General features: G+C 46.2%; 1 protein-coding gene across 1 annotated transcript in view; it reads right to left on the reverse strand.

The window, feature by feature from the left end:
- LOC112562026 (tensin-1-like) overlaps nt 1-18,880 on the reverse strand; it is a 32,698-nt gene extending 13,818 nt beyond the window's left edge. The window contains 14 exon segments of the mRNA XM_025234990.1: nt 285-1,991; nt 2,436-2,639; nt 3,009-3,119; nt 4,977-5,045; nt 11,707-11,909; nt 15,076-15,249; nt 15,533-15,616; nt 15,832-15,925; nt 15,928-16,018; nt 16,243-16,293; nt 16,596-16,693; nt 17,379-17,443; nt 18,562-18,622; nt 18,862-18,880. Coding sequence (XP_025090775.1) covers nt 285-1,991; nt 2,436-2,639; nt 3,009-3,119; nt 4,977-5,045; nt 11,707-11,909; nt 15,076-15,249; nt 15,533-15,616; nt 15,832-15,925; nt 15,928-16,018; nt 16,243-16,293; nt 16,596-16,693; nt 17,379-17,443; nt 18,562-18,572 — 2,962 coding nt within the window. The 5' untranslated portion in view covers nt 18,573-18,622; nt 18,862-18,880.
- Between the last annotated feature and the right edge of the window lie 399 nt (nt 18,881-19,279).

The raw sequence follows: 19,279 nt of genomic DNA on the forward strand, positions 1-19,279 counted from the left end.
CCAAAATATGAGACAGGTGTAGGGAAGTGGTGGAGACACAAAGGTCAAAACCTTTGCCTTGATTTTTAGATCACTGGTATAGCAAGCAATAATTGGATATTTATTAGCTGTACCTGTCTGCCAATTGCAATGGAAAATATGAACCAAATAGTTCACCCCGTTACAACTGATTACTGTTGTGATCTTTGTGGCACATGCCTACACCTCGCCACTTACCACCACCACAGAAAAGATTGGTCTTATCTTAACTAAGTTAGCAAACTGTGACTCCACCAGAAGTTTACCTCCAACACGGTGCACGAAGACCTCCGTTATGTAATTGTGGTGAGTCTGAGGAGACTGTACTCCTTGTGGCTGCTGAACAGGTGGTGGAACTGCCTGAACTGGTGGGGGAGGAGGTTGGTGCAGCTGTTGTTGCTGATGCATCTGTTGCTGTTGGTGCAGTTGTTGCTGCTGAAGCTGCTGTTGGTGCAGTTGTTGCTGCTGAAGCTGCTGTTGGTGCAGTTGTTGCTGCTGAAGCTGTTGTTGCTGCTGAAGCTGCTGCTGCTGCTGCTGTTGCTGAAGCTGCTGTTGCTGCTGCAGCTGCCGTGACAGGGTGTCATCACGCACATCTTTGTGAATGGTGCGGTATGTGGTGTAAGTGGTTGTGCTGTAGCCACCATGAGTGGGTGACAAAGCTCGAGGCGAGTGTGGTGGCGTGGACTGCGACGAGGCGATGTGGTGTGGGCCTAGTGTCGTAGGCTCTCTGTTGTACAAAGTATCTGAGTACTGGCGGGTGAGGGTGTTACTTGGAGGAGGAGGAGATGTTTGCCAGGCACTGCTACTGCTGTTGGAGCGTGACCGCATGTAGTCCTTGCTGCTGCTGCGCACTGGGGGTTGAATAGGCATCGATGATGGCTGTGCTGCTCGCTGCTGTGTTGGTGATGGTGGAGGCTTGGTGCTGGGCTGCTCTCCATAATTGTTGTGGCTCTCAGACCATGAATGGGTAGAAAATGTGTTGAAGTGTCCACTGTCTGAACCAAAGCCTCTTGGTGGAGGAGTGTACACTGGCGGGGCAGAAGAGGGAGAGATTGGACCATTCTGGGTGGGATGATGTCCATAAGAGTCCATGACTGCATGCTCCTCGGCCTCATGCTGCGCACGCTGCTTGTAGTAGCGGTTCTGAGCATAGCGCAGCTCCTGCACCAGTTGCTTCTCCTGCTCTGTGCGGCCACTTGCATCTCGGCCATCTTTCATGCGCTGGAGCTTCTGCTGCTGCTGCTGTAGCCATGACAGCGAGTGCTCACCATCCAACGTGTTGTAGCTATATTCGGCAGGGTACCGATTTTCATAGTCTGGGCGATATGGCAGTGTGTGGGCTCGCCCAGGAGGGCTCTGTGGCCCACTCATGCTCACTTGCTCAGAGCGAGTAACTTCACGCTCCAGCGTCTGGAAAGAGCGTGACTGGTCTATGGAGGTTGGGGATGTTGATGTGTAGGAAAATGCACCCTTTGGGACACGAGGTTTTTCAAGTTCTGGGGGCTCACCTGCTATTGTATAGTGATGCTTTTCTTCGCCCACTCCTGGCACTTTGTACGTCACTTCTGCTCGCTGGATCAGAACTTTGTCTGGGTTACGCCCACTATCAGTGTTGGAGTAGGTGGTGAAAGTATGTGCTGTAGTGGTGACAGTCTTTCCACTCATTGTGCCTTGCTGTGGACTTGAGGGGCCTTGGGAAGTCTGTGGACTGTGAGGGCTGGTTACATACACCTGATCACTGAGAAGGTCACTCAAAAGCTCATCTAACTGAGTTCGTTCATCTAATGGGGGTACTGTCTGTTGTTGCCGAGGCACTGTGCTATAGTTCAAGTTTGCTGTCTCATCTAATACCTGCCCTGCAGCTCTAGACGATGTACTAGTACTGTATGAGGTGTGAGCGGTGTTCACGCTGGATGTAAAACTTGCATTGTTTTGGAACTGGGAACCATAGCTTGTATTTGGCCCTGCGTACCCTGCAAGAACAAAGTGATCAGAATTAGCACCAGCTGTTCTTGTTCAATTGTTACATTAAATACCTCTTGATCCATCCACACAACACCAAACGCATATCTGGTGTTATCCAATATTTGAAGAAAAAAGGTACAAATTTCCAAAAGCTTGGTACACAAAAGGCAAGCAGTTAAAAGCAGAATAAAAAAGTATTACTTTCAACAAAGTATGGCATGAAAGTTATGGCTGCACACCACAGACATAATCAAGCATCAACTAGCAATCAGCAGAAGCAAATGGAAGTAAAATTCTTTTTTTAAAATAAATAAAAAAAGGAATAGGAAGGGGGAGAAAGAAAATGTTAACAGGCCCTCAGACTCTGTGCCTTGAGAAACAAACAAAAAAAAGATCTAAAATGATGAAAGACATACCAATTTCACACCCAAGATTTTCTAAGGCACACGCACCCGAATCAACACTGGAAGCAAGAGAGCCGTTGGGAATGCGCATGGGCCCGTTATGCACCCTGTTTGCTGTTTCCACTTCCGTATTCCGTGACTTGTTTACTGTTGCGTAAAGGCTGCCATCCCATGGGCCTTGGGTGTGGTCTACCCGCGAAACCTGCACTCGGTTCACCTGCTGCCTGGACAGGCCGTTCTCACTGATGCCCGCTGCAATGGGCATGAAGCAGTGAAGCAAGACATAGCACATGCAAGAATGGCTGATTGGCCAGAACAAGGCAAAGCAAGATGTGCTACTAATGGAAAGAGTTTTTGCAATGGGTGGAGCAGAAAAAAAGAAAAATGCTACACTTCAAGCTGATAAACTTTGTTAGAAACTATAACCAAAACCAAAATACTTTGTGTAATTGAGTAACAGATTTTTTCAAAAATAAATCAAGCCTTTAAAAAAATCTTCAAGAAAAATGCAAAGCAATGGTTCTGCAAAATAAATCACAAGATCTTACTGTAAAATTTAAATTCCCAATACGGATCCAAACAATCAGAAGTTAAAGCAATTTCTGTTGTATCAGTACTCACTCTGAAGTCCTTGCTCTAAAGCTCGCTGAAAGTTTTCATAAGAATCAGATCTTGTCAAGGCATCCTCATTGTCATCAACAGGAACAGTTACATCAGATTTGAATCCTGAAACTGCACACAGCAAAAATGGAACCATCAAATATTCTTAAGCTGGTTAATAGAATAATTACAAACATGTCTCTCTAGTTAAAAATTTTCTCTAACACCTAAGTTAGGGGAAAACTTGTGTGCTTCTTCTTCTTCTGCATTCAAGTGGTTGCACCCTATATCCTCTGTCCTACGAAGGCAACTAAAAGTGTAGATGGTGGCTGATTTCCAAAGCTTGACATCCAGGAAATTGCTTTAATCCTTCAATCATTTCCAATATCTTCTTGTTCGTAATCACCTCCCAGAGGAGCATAGGGCCGCAAAGAAATAACTCATTTTCTTAGGGTCTAGGGATGCTTGCAGAGCCGTAATCAAAAAGGTTTTAGATAACAAAGAAATATCTACCTTACATTGTATCCTTAGGTCTAGCACCAATCTTTTCTCAGCCTTATAAATATGCGTGTCAATCAGATTATCAGAGGTACTTCATAGGTGTGATGGTGGATGTATTATTCCTCTAAAGCTACGGTTTATCCTCTCAATGGGGTGAGTGAAAAATAGATTCTTCATAGCTGGTGATTCCACAGAGCAACTTCAACTTTAACATGTGCCCGAGTTTCATGCTGAATGCTTAAATCAATCTGATTTCACTTCCCCCCAACCTGACTTCTGTGCTATATGTCTTCAGAAAAAGAGTATGTGCATGAAAGCTTTGAACTATTTTATGGGATCAGCACACAAGTTTCGTAGTATTAGTGTTAGCCAGTCAAACAGGCAGACAGACCATTAATGCTGTAGTCAAAAGGTTGGTAATTATGAACAAGCAAATGTTAAACCCGCCATCCTTGCTATTTTTCCATGCAACTAACAGCCTGGCATTATTCCTGCTGCTAACAATGGTGTTTTTATGAAAACAAAAAAATGCCACACAGGATGCCAACATCCTGAGCAAAAGTGCAGTTCATCACAAAACTGTTCAGCACTGACTGTGCCATGGGCACAGTGTTACATGGGTGTCGCCCTCTTTCAGCCATCCTACTTCACCAAAGGAAAGTGGTGTAAACCATTTCCTTACACTACAACATTGCTCTAATGCCTTGTTTTCCTGATTGCACTCCTCCCACTCCAAAGTTTAACTGCTCCCCCCACCTCCTCCCTGCTTGGAAAAAAATGAAGTCAACCGAAACCTAATAAATGCCAAAGAAAATTGTTTGTCATTTGGTGTGCATCTGTATCTGGTTCATTTAGTGTACATCAGGTTCATTTAGTGTGCAGGTGTATACAGGCTTATTTCGTATTCATCTGTGTGTGTATCACAAAAACACTTTTGTAGACCTGTGACTGCATTTTATCCACATTCCCACAACTCACAGAAAAATACTTCTCTCTCTCCCTCACACACACACACACTTTTAGGATCAATGCTAAACTTCTTTATACATGGTTTCAAAATCTTGGGACATCAGCAACTTTTATAAAATATGCAGATATTATAACTAATACCTTGTACATTCTTATATATTATGCAGTATTTTCTTGTTTAACAAATTATGTTGCTTTGTCAGGGTGAGGATAAGATAAAAACAAGCACACTGTTTGCTTACATTATCACTCTCATTAATAAAGAGCTGTCACTTTGTTTTTCTGTTTGCTTACATTATCACTTCTCATTAATAAAGAACTGTCACATTGTTTTTCCCTCTATCTCTGAATTTTCCATTCCTCTTTCCACTTATGCTTCTCTGCCTTCTCGCATCATGACACCATCCTTGTGTCATACAGTCATGTTGATTCCTTCTCATATCACGACACATCCTTATTTCATACTGTCATGTCATGACACCATCATGCTACTGTCACGTTGATTAAAATTATCCTTACCTGAAACAGGGACATCCGAACTGGGTCCAAAGACAAACTCCACCTTTCCTGAGTCTGGAAATCTGGGGTCTGCACAAAGAAAGAATGTTGTTATAGTTGTGCTTCTTAAAAAAAAACTTATTAATGTAAAAGCTCTGTCAAACACATAATGACCTGTAAATATCTCACTCATGGTGCTGCCAAGGCTTAAAAGAACACGGCCATTAATGTGCTGTGCTTGCACTACCCAGGGCAGTCTGAAGAACAGAACCGAAAGGAACTCTGAAAGTTCTTTGTTAAAAGGAATGGAAGGGAAAGACTGGGTGACACATATACCTGTGTTGTTGCACCTGGTCTGTGCAAGGTATGGAAGGGAGGAGGGGTGGGAGAGGTTGAGAGAAGATGAGAATACAAATTAAAAACAGTCTAGCTTCCAGACTGTTCGGCCCGCAATACTGTACAAAGAATAGCGCGCTAGTCAGTCTTACCATGACGGCCACCGCGCTCTTCCCCCACAACGCGCCAGGCCCGGCGGATAAGAAGGAAAGAACAGGGGAGAGAAAGGGATGATGAAGCCGGCTTGCCGAGCCCTGAGAAATATCACAGCATCCTTCTGCCAGCCTCAAGGCATACCAAACGACTGAGCTGGCCGAAAGGAGGCATAAAGGCACAGAGTGGATAAGAACCATGCGGAAATTGTTAAAAGCCTGTTTTCTTTATCCCGGGGTGCAGATTCCATGAAAGTGGTGGGTGAGAGGTTGGACAGGTGACGTGCTGGTTTGAAAAAAAAAGTGAAGATCGTTTCCTAATTTTTTTTAAGTCGTTTTTCTTACTTTTCTCGGGGAAAGTTTGTGTGTGGGTGGTGGTGGGGGTGTGTGGGTTTTTATTCTTCCTGCTGCTTTACCTTGTTTCCAACCCTCTGTGGATCCGGGTATCCATTTCCGGCTGCTGGGTCGAAGGGGGTAGGGAGAGGTGAAGTTCACTTGCGACACACGGATATAGAACTAGCATGCCTTCAAGTTCGAACTCTAGTGCTGTGAGAGCGCTCTGTGTTATATATCTTGCATTCTCGCCAAGCCAAGATAAGCTGGCATCGTACAATGTTCTGTACCAGAACAAACAGTTCACCTTTCCAACATTCACATCTACAAAGTCGTTTACATCTGAATATCTCGTAGTCATGACAACTGAAAGTCCTTTTTAAATATAACTGTGCTTTCCAAACTATAGCACACCCCTTCACATATATATCACGGAATATGGTCAATGGTGTGGACAAATCATACTGAATGTTCTTCATGTCTTTCATAACGGACAGAGTACCGTTGCAACACAACCTCGTACAAACAAGAGAGCATCCGATGCAGAAAACCCAGGCTAAGTATATGTACATGAGAGAGTGAGTGTATTAAGTGGAAAGCACACACAGATGCCCAAGACGACGAAAGAAGAACGCAGAAGAATGGTACAGAACAGACCACACTGTGTTCTCACCAGACATTTGTTGGCGAAATGACACGTGAATTCCACTTATCACAGCCCCCCTGCCTTCAAGCTGCCCCCCCCCTACCACTAAGTACTGCACTAAACCTCATTTGTTTACAGAAGTTAGGAGCCGGAATAACTCGTCCACAACCAAGCTACTGCCATGTAATGTCTGAGGTGTATACTGCGAAGTAGTCAGTCTTCATCGTGTGTCAATGCATTCCTTTGTCTAGCGATTCCCCCCAAACCCCACTTGTAGCCCATCTTGCCCCAAACCCCCGTCCAGCCTAGCTTGTGTCACGTGACATTTCTTTTGCGCAGCTTTGCCGCCGACTGCGCAGCTTGTGAAGACATGCCGAGTGTCTTTGGAAAAGCCAGACAACATTATTTACTCATGCCTGTACTTCTGTCCTTTTGAAACTGAATGATGCAATGGTCTGGTTGTTATCCGCTTCCCTGATAGCATTATGATTGTCTTTGGTATTCACACACTGAATAATTACACTGGCCTTCACAGGTCAGCACAAACACCAGTTCTCCATGACAACATGTGTGTGGGAGGGACTCAGCGCTGGGGAGAGGAGGCGTATTCAAAAGAGGAAAAAAAAATAAGCGAGTGAGAAAATGAAGAGAGCAATACGCAAGTTTTCGAAATGATTATTATAAAGACCTTATTATAAATCCAAACTCTGGGTAAATCTCGGTTAGACTTCCCTTGCTAAAGGTAAGACTACAAAAACATTTTTTTTGTCTTGACCATGATGCTAGCCAACAAGACCTGGCAAGGGGCAGCAAGTCCCACCCGATGCCACCTCCCATCCAACGAGCAAACTGACTACTGACCTGCTGTTTTCTCATCTTGCACTCACACAAATTTCAGTTTCGTCTCTTCCCGTGTCACTGCGCAGTTGCACACAATACTCATAAAGAAAGAAAAACAATTTCTGCACCAAGACGAACTCTCCTGTCTACCTGCCGGCAGCGAAAACAAACAAGATCATGTATTGAGCCAGGGGCTGGGGCGGTGGATGGGGTAAGGTGGAAGTTAGAACCTCCATCAACAAGTGGCAGGACTGGAAAGCGACCCCTCCCCGCAGACCTTATCGTTGCTGGCAGGTCAGTTGGCAGGAACAGGCAGCGGGAGGCTCCACTGGCTGGCGGCCTGCCAGACCCGCATCTGTTTAAACCGCATCTCCAGCAAGCCAGGCTCTCCTCCCTGCTGCAAGTTGTAATGCTGATTGCACACCACTGCAACAGCGCGGAAAAAAAGATGTCTAATGAGCTTGTCTAAAGCAGCAAACAAAACATTTGGACCCCTGGCAAGCAGGGCTGAGGTCCCACAAGGAGTGAAGGTTGTTTAGCGATGGTCTTCGATGTTGGTTTCCAGATTTATGGTCTACTTGGTAAGTCGTAGTTCAAGCTGTGAGCCTGGGTCCGCGCGCACCCTGCTGGCCTTGACCACTGCACCACTCACTACCCAGCGGCGTGATGTGATGTGATTGTCATCAGCTCGTGTTGTGGTTGTCATCACCTCATGCTGTGATTGTCAACAGCTCGTGTTGTGATTGTCAACAGCTCGTGTTGTGATTGTCATCTGCCTGGATGACGTTTGACATGGACTGTATCCTGATGGGTCACGTGCTAACCCCACTCCCTACCCCGCACAAGGCCCACCCCGAACTCCTGTGTCAGAAAGAGTAACAAGTCCTCACACTCTGCCAACTGGTTCACACCATTACAAACTGCGTGATGTCTGCTCTTGCCACATCCAAACAGATCTTCATCTATCGTTCACGCAAGCTGATAAAACGATCTTCCACCCAAGATGAACTCTCTCAGAATGAATGTCAGCGGCTGTAACAGTCGTAAAACTGTGCAACTGCCAGAGGTCCTCCCTAAATTGTATAATGGCTCGTTATGTGCAAATTATAATTTCCATCCCTAGCCTGGGAGGTGTGAGTGTGGAGTGATTGAGACTGGGATGGAGCGCAGTTTTAGCAGCAAATAATTTGTTAACAAGTGTTTTCTGCTCTGCTCACCCATAGCACACGCCCACCTGTTCGCTGTTTTGGCAAAGAAAAACAATCCATTTGAATTCAGACCCTTAAGGAAAAGTTGCAACTTCTTCCGATCTTTTTATTATACCCTGGCATTGCAGTATAGAACATACTTCTGCATTCAATTTTCAACGAAAGGAAAGCGAAAAAAAAAAAATTAGAGAAAATGCAATTAACCCCTTTTAAAATTCTGATGCAGAAAACATCAATGCAAACATTTATCAGATAAAAAGTGCGTGCATCAGCCGCTTCTGCCAGGTAAGACTTGACTGTGCACCTGAGAGTCTTGAGGGCTTAGTCACAGTCACTATGAATAACCCGCAAATAAGCCACTCGCCTCCACAAACCACGTGAGCAACGACTGCAACTCCTCCTTGTACTCCCCACCATCGCAAATAGCCCCCAACTTAATATGGAGGCTGAGCTGTTTGGGGGTCGCATCCCTGCTGCCTGCCTCCCGCTTTGACATTTCACTTTCCGGCGCTCAAATAGCGGAGGTCGCCACGAGCGCACCCGAGGTGCTCACCCTCTGTTTCTAGCAAGTGAGCACATCCACGGTCAGCAGTCACGTGCACAGTGAACAGTCAGCATCAAGGTTGAGCAGTCAGGTTACGGTCATCTTTTTTTTCCTTAAGTCCACAATGAGTAGTCGCTCATTTGTAATGATGAGTAATCAAGTGAGCAAGTCAACTGTACAGGTCTAGGATAAGAAGTCATTTCTTGTTTCAGTTCACGATGAGTAGTGACGTCTACACAATTAAATAATGAGCGGTCACGTGTCCTGTCAGCAGTCATACAATAAGCAGTCATCTATATGTACACGATAAGTCTGATAATGCTGTGCAACGAACAGTGGGAATAATGCAAACTGTCCCTGGGTGAGGCAGTAATAAAAATGTTTAGTGCTGGTGAGCCAATGCACACAACTCTCATTACTGCTTTCTCTCTCTCTCACACACACATACAGATTCACACGCAACACGATTTTACGAAAGGGCACAGATTCCACGAGAAAGAGGGGTCAGGGAGGGAAAAAAAAATTACAACCCCACAACTGTCTACGAGAGACAGGTGGGTACAGACTTTCACCTGAGCACACATCCAGCTCACTGCAAGGGTTTATTGGAAGCAGCTGACAACACAAGCCACTAATAAACTCTCTTCCGTTCACGCGCACGCACACACATGCACCAACGCACACACCCACACACACACCCACACACAGGAACACACCCACACACACTCAGGAACACACCCGCGAGTGTGCAAGCAGCCTCCCAGTATAAAAATAGCCGTAGCACCTGCCCCAGGGGAAAGTCACCTGTCTGGAATGGAATGTGGCTCTGTCATGCTTTGCCAGCAAAAAAATAATTAAAAAAAATTACAAACGGCAGGGTTATCGACAACGACTTACAGAAGGACTGTAAATACAACATTATGACGGCTTACTATATATAAAAAATTCGGAACAGTCGAATCCCATTAGCTGACAGACCACCTCCATTTCCCAGGTAACTCCGACTTCCATCTCTGGAGATTTTCTGATGGTAGCTATGGTGAACTAGTTTTCAGCAGGAAACATGATGCGCAGTTGCTCAGGGATGGGGTATGGATGATCTCTTACAATAAACAACGCAGTGTGTTACACACACAAACAAATATTTTGACTATTGACGCCATGACACCTACACAACCCCGAGAACATGTTGTGTAATACAACAACTCTGATAATACAAACATGCAGATGTGTAAAACTCACAAACACAACCTCGCTCGAAACTGGTTGTCCGTGGAAACAAACGATAATCCAGTGTTCAGCCCCTCACAACACTTTTGCTCCCTAGGGAGTCGCAGGTTTATCTCCCACTGACAGAATCGTTCCTTGGGGTATCCGGAGAGCGCGGGTGTCAGGCACGGAGTCCCGAGGACTGGTTATCCCAGGCACACAGAATTACGGCGTTTCGAAATTTGCAGCTTCCCTCCCCCTGCTGATGAGGCGTAGAGGGCGCCACTGACAGCACGTCACCTCACGTGCCCCTAAAGGTGTGCAACGGCACTGTGTGGTAAGCGCTAAATTTTGATTCTGAGGGGAGAGGGGTGTGCAGGGAAACATTCCAACACTCGGTGAATGAGAGGAAAGATCTTTGCGCGCGTGTGTGTGTTTGTGTGAAGTACAGTGTGATTGCTTATTCATGCGTGTGTGCGTGAGCAATGGGGCACCTCCCATTCGCCTGGGCGCGGCATGAAGGTGGGCCCTGATGCCAGGAATGGTGGCACCACAGAGTTAGACTACAACCACTGGGAAGACGGCAGCATTCTTTGATGAACATCGGTTGCTCTGCTCTAGCACGCAACCGTACCCCTAGTTTTTTTTTTTAAAGGTGTGTGTGTGTTTGGGGGGGGAAGGGGAAACGGTTTGCTCAAACTACAGTCCCCCATACAGCTACCTGCAGGCGCATTCAATTCTCAAACCATGAAAAGTGCGCGCACTCGCAGGCTCGCACGTGCTCGGGCTCGCGCGGTTTGGTTTGTCTTGTGTACAAGCTGACAGAGATTTGGGAGGAGGAAAGGAGGGGTGGACGGAGGAAGAGAGTTTCTCGCCTCCACAGTTAGCAGGCAGCGCCGGGCCCTCGCAAGACGAGAGAGAGACTCAAGGTGCGCTGCTAGAAGCCAAGAAGCCTTCCTCGCCACTGACATCAACAAACCTCCGGCCGCACGCACAGTACACGTGCGCCCAGGATAAAAGGAGCGAAGTACACGGCCAAAAGTCTGCACAAGTGACTGGAAGCCGCTCTCGCTGATCTCACCCTCCTCCTGCCAGAGGATGTGGAGCGAGGAATAAACCAACAAAGCCTGGGAGCGCAATCAGAGAGAAAAATGGGGCGATGCTAAAAACGGCGACACACCCCTACACTCCACTCCACCGTGCGCCAAAAGAGGTGGGCGGTGGGGGTAATATGGGTGCAAGGGGGATCTTTGATACAACGGGTGTAATCAGATGAACCGACACATGAAATGTCTCAGTGACCCATCGAACCTTCAAGAAGGAAGAGTACTTGTGTGTCTAATGAGGTAAGAAATAGTCTAGGGAGAGAGAACCAGGTGAGGTATTTTGGGGGGAGACAGGGAGGGGATGTGCAAACTCTCTCTACAATGAAAGAAGGGAGGGGGAGATAGACAGGAGGGGGAAGGAGGAGATGTCAACTGACCGTGGATGGCGTCGTCCAGCTCCTGCTTGCTGAAGACGATGTTGCCATCCTCGATGGCGCAGGTGTGGAACTGGCACTGCCAGATGATCTCCCGCTGTCCAGAGCGGGCCTTCTTGTGGTAGCATTTGATGAGAATGTCACCCCGCAGCGGGATGCCAGGTGAGATGGAGATGCACACCTTCTGCATGTTGTCTGTCACGTTGCTGTAAACACACAAGGCACGCGCGTTCAAAGGTCAAGTACAACAAGTCTCGTGTAGGATAGGTCATATCCGTGGTCTGAATATTAAACAGATCCACATTCATCTGCACACTAAAGTGTGTATGCCACTAGAGCTCATCAAATGTTATTTAATACGTTCTGTCGGTCATCAATTAAAGAAAAAAAAAAAAGGAAAGAAATAAAGATATGTTGCGAGAGGTGGTGATGGGGAAGACCTATGTTCATAGCATCTAGAAATTTGCAGATACTACAACCGTTCCATGGACTATCAGTCCCATCTAGAAACTAAAAAGCGGAGAATGAGACGAGGGCGATGTTTTGTTAGTCAGGTGATCGACGTTAATGCCGAGTCTTGTGATAGAAATAATAATTCATAATTCTATTATTAATTTCTCTGTATCACCATCTCAGTCGACTTTAGCAGGGTCACAAGCTAGGGTCATGAGTTTTTCTGCAACTAATCCACAAATGGGAAGTTTCTCGGGATGCCATCTTGTCTTGTTTTCCGCATTCAGCAGTTTGTCAAGCAACACTCACTTTGCACCTATCTCCCTCTCTGGGCCCCTTATTTTGCCCACTTTTTTGTATCGTGGAAAGCCCGGCAAGGTTTATTCTATGTCGCCCCACAGTGTATCTAAGGGCCGTCGCCATCTGCAGTAAGCAAGCACTTTACCGCACACCTTGTGATGTAAACTTTACTTCTCCAACAGGCAACGTGCCATTAAAAAAAATCCTCCGCTCCATTAGTTCATCTTCTGCATTCCACCTTATTTTTACCTGCTGAATGAGCGATCCTGCAGACTAGACAAGGGCGAGTTGGGAGTTCTCTACCATGTGCCCGTGGCCTGGGGTTTGGTTACCACTAGACCGTGGTGCCAGGGCTCTCATTCCTTAATCTCTGCTGTGGTGGTTTAATAGCTAAATTTTAAGTCGGTAGGCTAAGTACAGGGGCTAAAATACCCGGTTAGTGCCCAGTCACAGGCTGAGGTACGTTCAGTTATTTCCCCACTAATGTACCCTTGAAGTTTTTCTTGCAGTGATTTACATTTATTTATTTGTCTACTGATTGCATAGTCACCAGGTGGACTGAGTATGAACTGACGTGAGATATCAATCACAAAGACCGGGTACTTCTGCTAACGAAGCAGTCCTTCGTGATGATGGATGGGAAGGGTCCAGTGTCGCACGAGCATAGCCCCCTTCCCACCCCACCAGCCCCACTTCCGGGCGATCGGGCGCTGACACGCGCACATGTTTACTCGGGAACCAGTCTCCCACATTTCGTCTTGGATGGCCGGTAAATTCCGCGTGAAAACGGACCGGCATGGTGTTCGTGATGATTGAACAGTTTCAGGCTGGTTTTCAGGAAGCAGCAAAACCTTGTCCGTCTCTCCACACCGGGTAGTTTCACTCACGCAGCACGCACAGCCAAAACCTTATCCCTTCTCCGCTCTCTCCATCTACCCCACCCCTCCACCCTTCTCCGCTCTCTCCATCTACCCCACCCCTCCACCCTTCTCAAAAAGGAAGAACGCCAGCTGTTCATGTAGTAACGGTCGCTAACTGTAAATGCAGGACAGGATCCTGCCGAATAAACCAAAGGGAGGCGAGTCTGCACTTTTCTGCGATGAGTTCCTGCAGGTGCCATGCGCGGGAAGTGTGATGTATTGGCTACACGACAGATTAGGGTGATTTCGCCGAGACTGGAATGCTGGGAGTAATTAATGTGCTGCCCTCCCCTGATCCTCCGCCTCCCTGTTTTCGCAGCCCGCTTCTCTAACCGAAACCTCGGTAAGTTACGGCTAACGGCTCCACAATGGTAAGCATCCTGACTTTGTGTCTACTACAACTTTGAACTCTTGTGCGAGAAGAAAACTGCTGCGAGGTCTGGTGACATCATCAAGCTGCAACAGGTCTGCGGAGGGAGGAGGAGAGAACAGCCCGCGCGCTCTCGCGGTGAGGAGGAGGAGGAATCAGGATGAGAGCTGACGCTGCAGATTAGATAGCGGGTGGCCCCAACGATACCCTAATGCGCAGCACCAGGCGTGATGAAGTGTTTCTAAAAACGGCTTGATAACAGACGATAGCGCTCCAGCCTTTTCTGTCAAGTCCGCACAAAACAGGCTTCCTGTCTCCTTCCTACATCGGCTGCTCAGCCGGCAACCACCACCACCACCACCACCACCACCACCACCACCTGACTATCCCACCTCTCCCTCACACACCCCCTGCTCTCACTGTGTGTGTGAGAGAGAGAAGATCTAATGACCTTTAACCTTTAAAACAAAGTGGTTTGGAAACTAAAAGGTGAAAATGAAAGACTCTGGAGGTCTTTCGTTTCAGAGAATTGCTTCTTTGCAGCGCTTTTCACATTTTTAGGACTTGCGAATAAAATCTTGCAGGGGACACTAGCGGATGATAGATGACGAGGGCAAAGGACAACGAGAAGAAATTGGAAGAGGTAACAGATGTTAAAGATCTTGCATCCAGTACATCTCAATGTCAATGGTGATGGTGGTGATTATCTTCACAATCTCCCTTTTCTGTCTAAGCGCCTTCATCTCATTAACATCCTGTTCTTACTGCGCACTGTGTGTGTGTGTGCACGCGCGCGCGTGCGTGCAATTTGTTTGTATGACAGAAGCGACACAGTCCGGGAGGCTGGGGAGGTAAAGAGGGGAAAAATATATAAAAGGGGAGGTAGGCCCGCGGAACTAGTTATCAATCTCAATCGACATCAGTTTTTCTTCCTGCGAGCGATGTGTAAAGCGAGTAAACAACAGGCACTGAGCAACTCTACACCCTCCTCCTCCTCCTCCCCACCCGCTTCCGCAAGTTGTTAGTCGTATGCAAGCGGGGGATCGACGACTCTCGTTATTTCAGATATATTTAGAAAGCCCAGCACAAATCGTTTGCCTAATAAAAAGTCAATGAAGCGAATAAACCACTTCCGAAGCTACATCACAGGACTGGTCACCTCCCTCAATCCCCCGACACGTCCTACCGCTCGCGCGCCCGGCAAACGGTCTAAAATTAGAAAGTGGCGGTTGATTGGAGAGCGGAGGAAGAAGGTACAGTGATTACAGAAGAAGAAAAAAAAGCCTTACAAAGGGAGGGAAGTGCGGAAGTGAAAGGGAGGCCACTCACTAGACGCCAGAAGTGAAGATGGGCTGCATGCCTTGGTACACTTTGATGAAAGGTCGACAGCCGCCTCGTGTATCAAAGTTCGGCACTCCGTGGATGAGGATGTGGTGGAGGTACAGCGGGTTGCTGTTGATCTTGATGGCTCCAGACAGCAGGCCAGCAAAGTAGTGCACATACCTGGCAGATAAAAACAACAACTGATGCACCAGATCACACCTGTGTTTTACAGACCTGCCGTTCACCCCCCGACTTCTGGTTGACCTCGCGTGCACTTTCCCCACTGCCCTTACAGCAGTTCTGGCATTTCTTCAGAAAAAAAAAAATGGTTTCTGACAACACACTGTAAGGAACTTTCGCAAGAATGATCTCTTCATTGTAAAAATAAATAATAATAAAAAGAATTTCGGTAAAGTTATGAGAGGATAAGAAAATGACAAGAGGAGACAGGAATTATCCTCACCTTCTCTGTGACGGAAGCGGAAGTCCTCCCAACTTGTCTTCATAAAAACGCTTCATAGCAAACCGGTCCAGTGCCTGGTCGGCGCTGGAAGGTTAAAAAAATTATTATGAATATAAAAGACAAAAAAAAATCAACAACAGCAAAACAAACATGTCTTCAGGAAAAGAAAAACATAAAAAGACTATTGCAATGTTGCTGTTGGACATATAAGTGATGGTGAACACGTGACCGCCACTTAATGTATCACGAATGTTGCTGTTGGACATGTAAGTGATGGTGAACACGCAGTGACCTCTCACCTGGCACAGATGTTGCTGTAGTGCATGTAGGCTGCGATGATGATGGCGATGCGGGCGCGCCCCCCCTTGCAGTGCAGCACGGCGACGTTGTGGGGTCGGCGTTGAGCCAAGCGTCCACTGCCTTGCACACGCTGCACAACCGCTCCAAGGGAGGGGCCAGGTGATCAGGCCAGCCATACTCTTTTACCTGTCAGACGCCCCAGGTGTACATATATAGCAATATTCAACCACTTCAACATCAGGAATACTTCATGTCTAATGTACTTTGCAAGCTAAGTAGACTGAACTATCCCTATGGTGATAATTTAGAAACAACCTTCGTAACCCTTTGAAACTAATTTTTTTCTAATATACATCTAAAAAGAACATTAAGTGTTTCTGCACGGTTAAATTTTCAAAATCTTGACTGACCTGTGGGTTCGACTTCGCCAAGTCCTGTCTCTTCTCAGACAAATTCAAAATCTGCAAAAGGAGCAAGATGACACTTGATCATTAAGTCTCCTAAACACAAGTTCGCAGCATCTGTGGCACTGTAACTATGGAGATAAAACAGTTCTTGACTCACCCATTGCCCCAGGGGCAAAGTCTTACCAACTACCGCCTCACAAAAAAAATCGCCAGTTAACCCTAACGAACCTCCGTTAAAATGTCTTAATAGTTGACAGTGACATGGACAAGTGGATATTACATGTTTCAAATGCCAAGTCTCTGTTTGTTTGTTTGTTTGTTTGTTTGTTTGAGTCGGGAAGCAAAGAATAACTTACCAGGTAGTTGTCGCCATGTTTAGTTTTTAGCATGCGGACAACTTCCTTCAAGTTGAAAGCGTACGTGGTCTCGTGCCCTTCCGATGGGAAGGACATAGCTGAAGACAGCGGTAAACAGGCAAAGTATAGTCCACTACAAACACATTGCTGATAACTGCAGTATTGTCACACACACACTCACACACACAATAACCACAGAAATACAGTGTTGCCATAACTAGTATGCTACTCTCCTATGTCTCAGTAACACTATCAGTGACTAAGGCAGCTGTGTACTGTGTAGATATTTATCTTCTTCAGTCTGTCATCAACTTTCCGCGCAACAACGATGCCAGAAATAGAGAATAAATAAACGCAGGCACATTATAAACAGAAAGTCCTGCAGCAATCAACAATGGCGACGGTTTGTTTTCTTGGCCAGGATAACATTGTGAGCACAGGCAACTGGCAATACACATTGGTCTACATACACTTACACACTGCAATACACTTGTACACACTGGTCTACACACACTTACACACTGCAATACACTTGTACACACTGGTCTACACACACTTATACACTGCAATACACTTGTACACACTGGTCTACACACACTTATACACTGCAATACACTTGTACACACTGGTCTACACACACTTACACACTGCAATACACTTGTACACACTGGTCTACACACACTTACACACTGCAATACACTTGTACACCACACACACACTGACCTACACCTGCACACACACACACTGACCTACACACTCACACACACACACTGGTCTACTCACAGATGATGCGCTCAGTGACGTAGGTCAGGTCAAGGAGCAGCTCCTCAGAACCCTGGTCCTGGCTCCTATATCAACCCAGAAAAAAGAAACATTTACAACCGAATCCAAGACCACGTCATCCCAACTCCTCAACGATCTCCTCCACATTATCCTCCCACATCAACTCGTTAACTTTCCCAACTCTCACCCCAGATGCCTCTGCTAAACCTCTCGGCGGAAAATTCAAACTGTTAGAGACCCTAACTCCAAACTGTTTACAGATGATCTGATATGTCAACAAACATTTCACTTGTCTGGTTCTACCACAAACATCCCCTACTCTGACCTACACATTTATGGAGCTGTAACTGCCATTACTAAAGTCTGTTGTGGTGTTACAGGGTCACTGAGGTACACCTCATGCTCCAGACTGAGCAGAAAAATTCGGGTAGGTGTGGACGGGTGGAGGACAGTACTGAGTCAGTCGTCATCTCGTCCAGCACTAGTCGTCTGCTTCCGGAAGGTAATCACACCGAACATCGACGACAAAAATAAAATAAAAAGGTTTTGTCTAGACTGTCTGCTTGGCTACAGTAACCTGTACTTCCGTCTGTCTTTCGACGCCGTGTCATCCACCTTTCCTCCTCTCCCCTACCGACCGAAGTCTGCGCGTTGTCATCAATACAAACAGGTTATTGCCATCATCTTAATCATTTAATTCAGTTTGCGTCTTGCACGATACCCCAGGGATTTATTTCTGTTTAATCAAGCAGAGAACATCTGATGTCGACACAGACTTTTACAAGGGCGAAAATCCGCTCGGCGGACGTGTGCTATCACCTCTTCTTTCTCTCCTAAACCGTCTTAACGTATCTTCTCATCTAGGTCATGAGTAAACATTCCTCTTGTATTTGAAGTTGCGCCCTAAAAGCAAACCTTTATTTTGCCGAAATAAGACGATGTCAGATGACTGGTAATGCACGAATGCGTGAGAGAAATCTGATATCTTGAGGAAAACCAGACTTTCAAGTTGACTCACCCGTCGTGAGAAGTAAAATGCGAAACTAACTTTGAGGAATCAGACAGCCAAACAAGATTCCTGCCTCTCCACCCCTCTCTCTCTCACACACACACACACATCAAAATGCTGACGAGAAACAAATGAAGAAACAAAGTTTTAAAACAACAAATGAGGGAAGATTACCTGTTGAGCATATCCGTAGGCTGGACATGATGCCCTTTGACCCTTGCGATGACTGTCCAAGCTGCGGGGAAGAAAATAAACTTTTGCAATGATATGTCGATGTATAAAAACATCTCCAAACTTGGAAAAGTTTAATCCTACAATAATTACACAAGTTTTATATTAAAATAACTACAGCACGTTCACATTACAATAATTACATAATGTTTGTTAACGATGATCTGCCTCACGAACATGAAACCTAAGTTAGCCTACATAAGTTATCCGTTTTCTCACCACTATCATTTCACAGTTCTCTACCTCTGTGACATGCGAGGAAACCCACAGAGCATCCTAACTGCCTGTAACCCCGAGTCGTCGCAGTTCTACAGGGTCGATCCTTGCGGAATCCACGTGAATGTTAGCAATTATCTTGATAACTGATGTCTGTAGGCGTTTGCTACCCCGCACCGTTAAACTGTGAGAAATATCCACAATGCACTGCCCTACACATCCACCCACCTTGTGAATAGATATTCCACCCTGCGGTAGTGTGTGATGTCAACTGTCGAAAGCTTTCAAAGTCTCGTCTTTTAAAATTTTATTTGCTGGGTGCAGTACTCCGGTGATACCCCACCCCTACCTGTCCTTCACACGCCTCCGCTGTATGTCGCCGACCCTCCCTCTTCCCCCACAGCACTGATCACAGCTTCCACTTGCGCAATCATTTAATTAGCGA

The sequence above is a fragment of the Pomacea canaliculata genome, linkage group LG1, assembly GCF_003073045.1.
Source record: "Pomacea canaliculata isolate SZHN2017 linkage group LG1, ASM307304v1, whole genome shotgun sequence".
Classification (NCBI taxonomy): domain Eukaryota; kingdom Metazoa; phylum Mollusca; class Gastropoda; order Architaenioglossa; family Ampullariidae; genus Pomacea; species Pomacea canaliculata.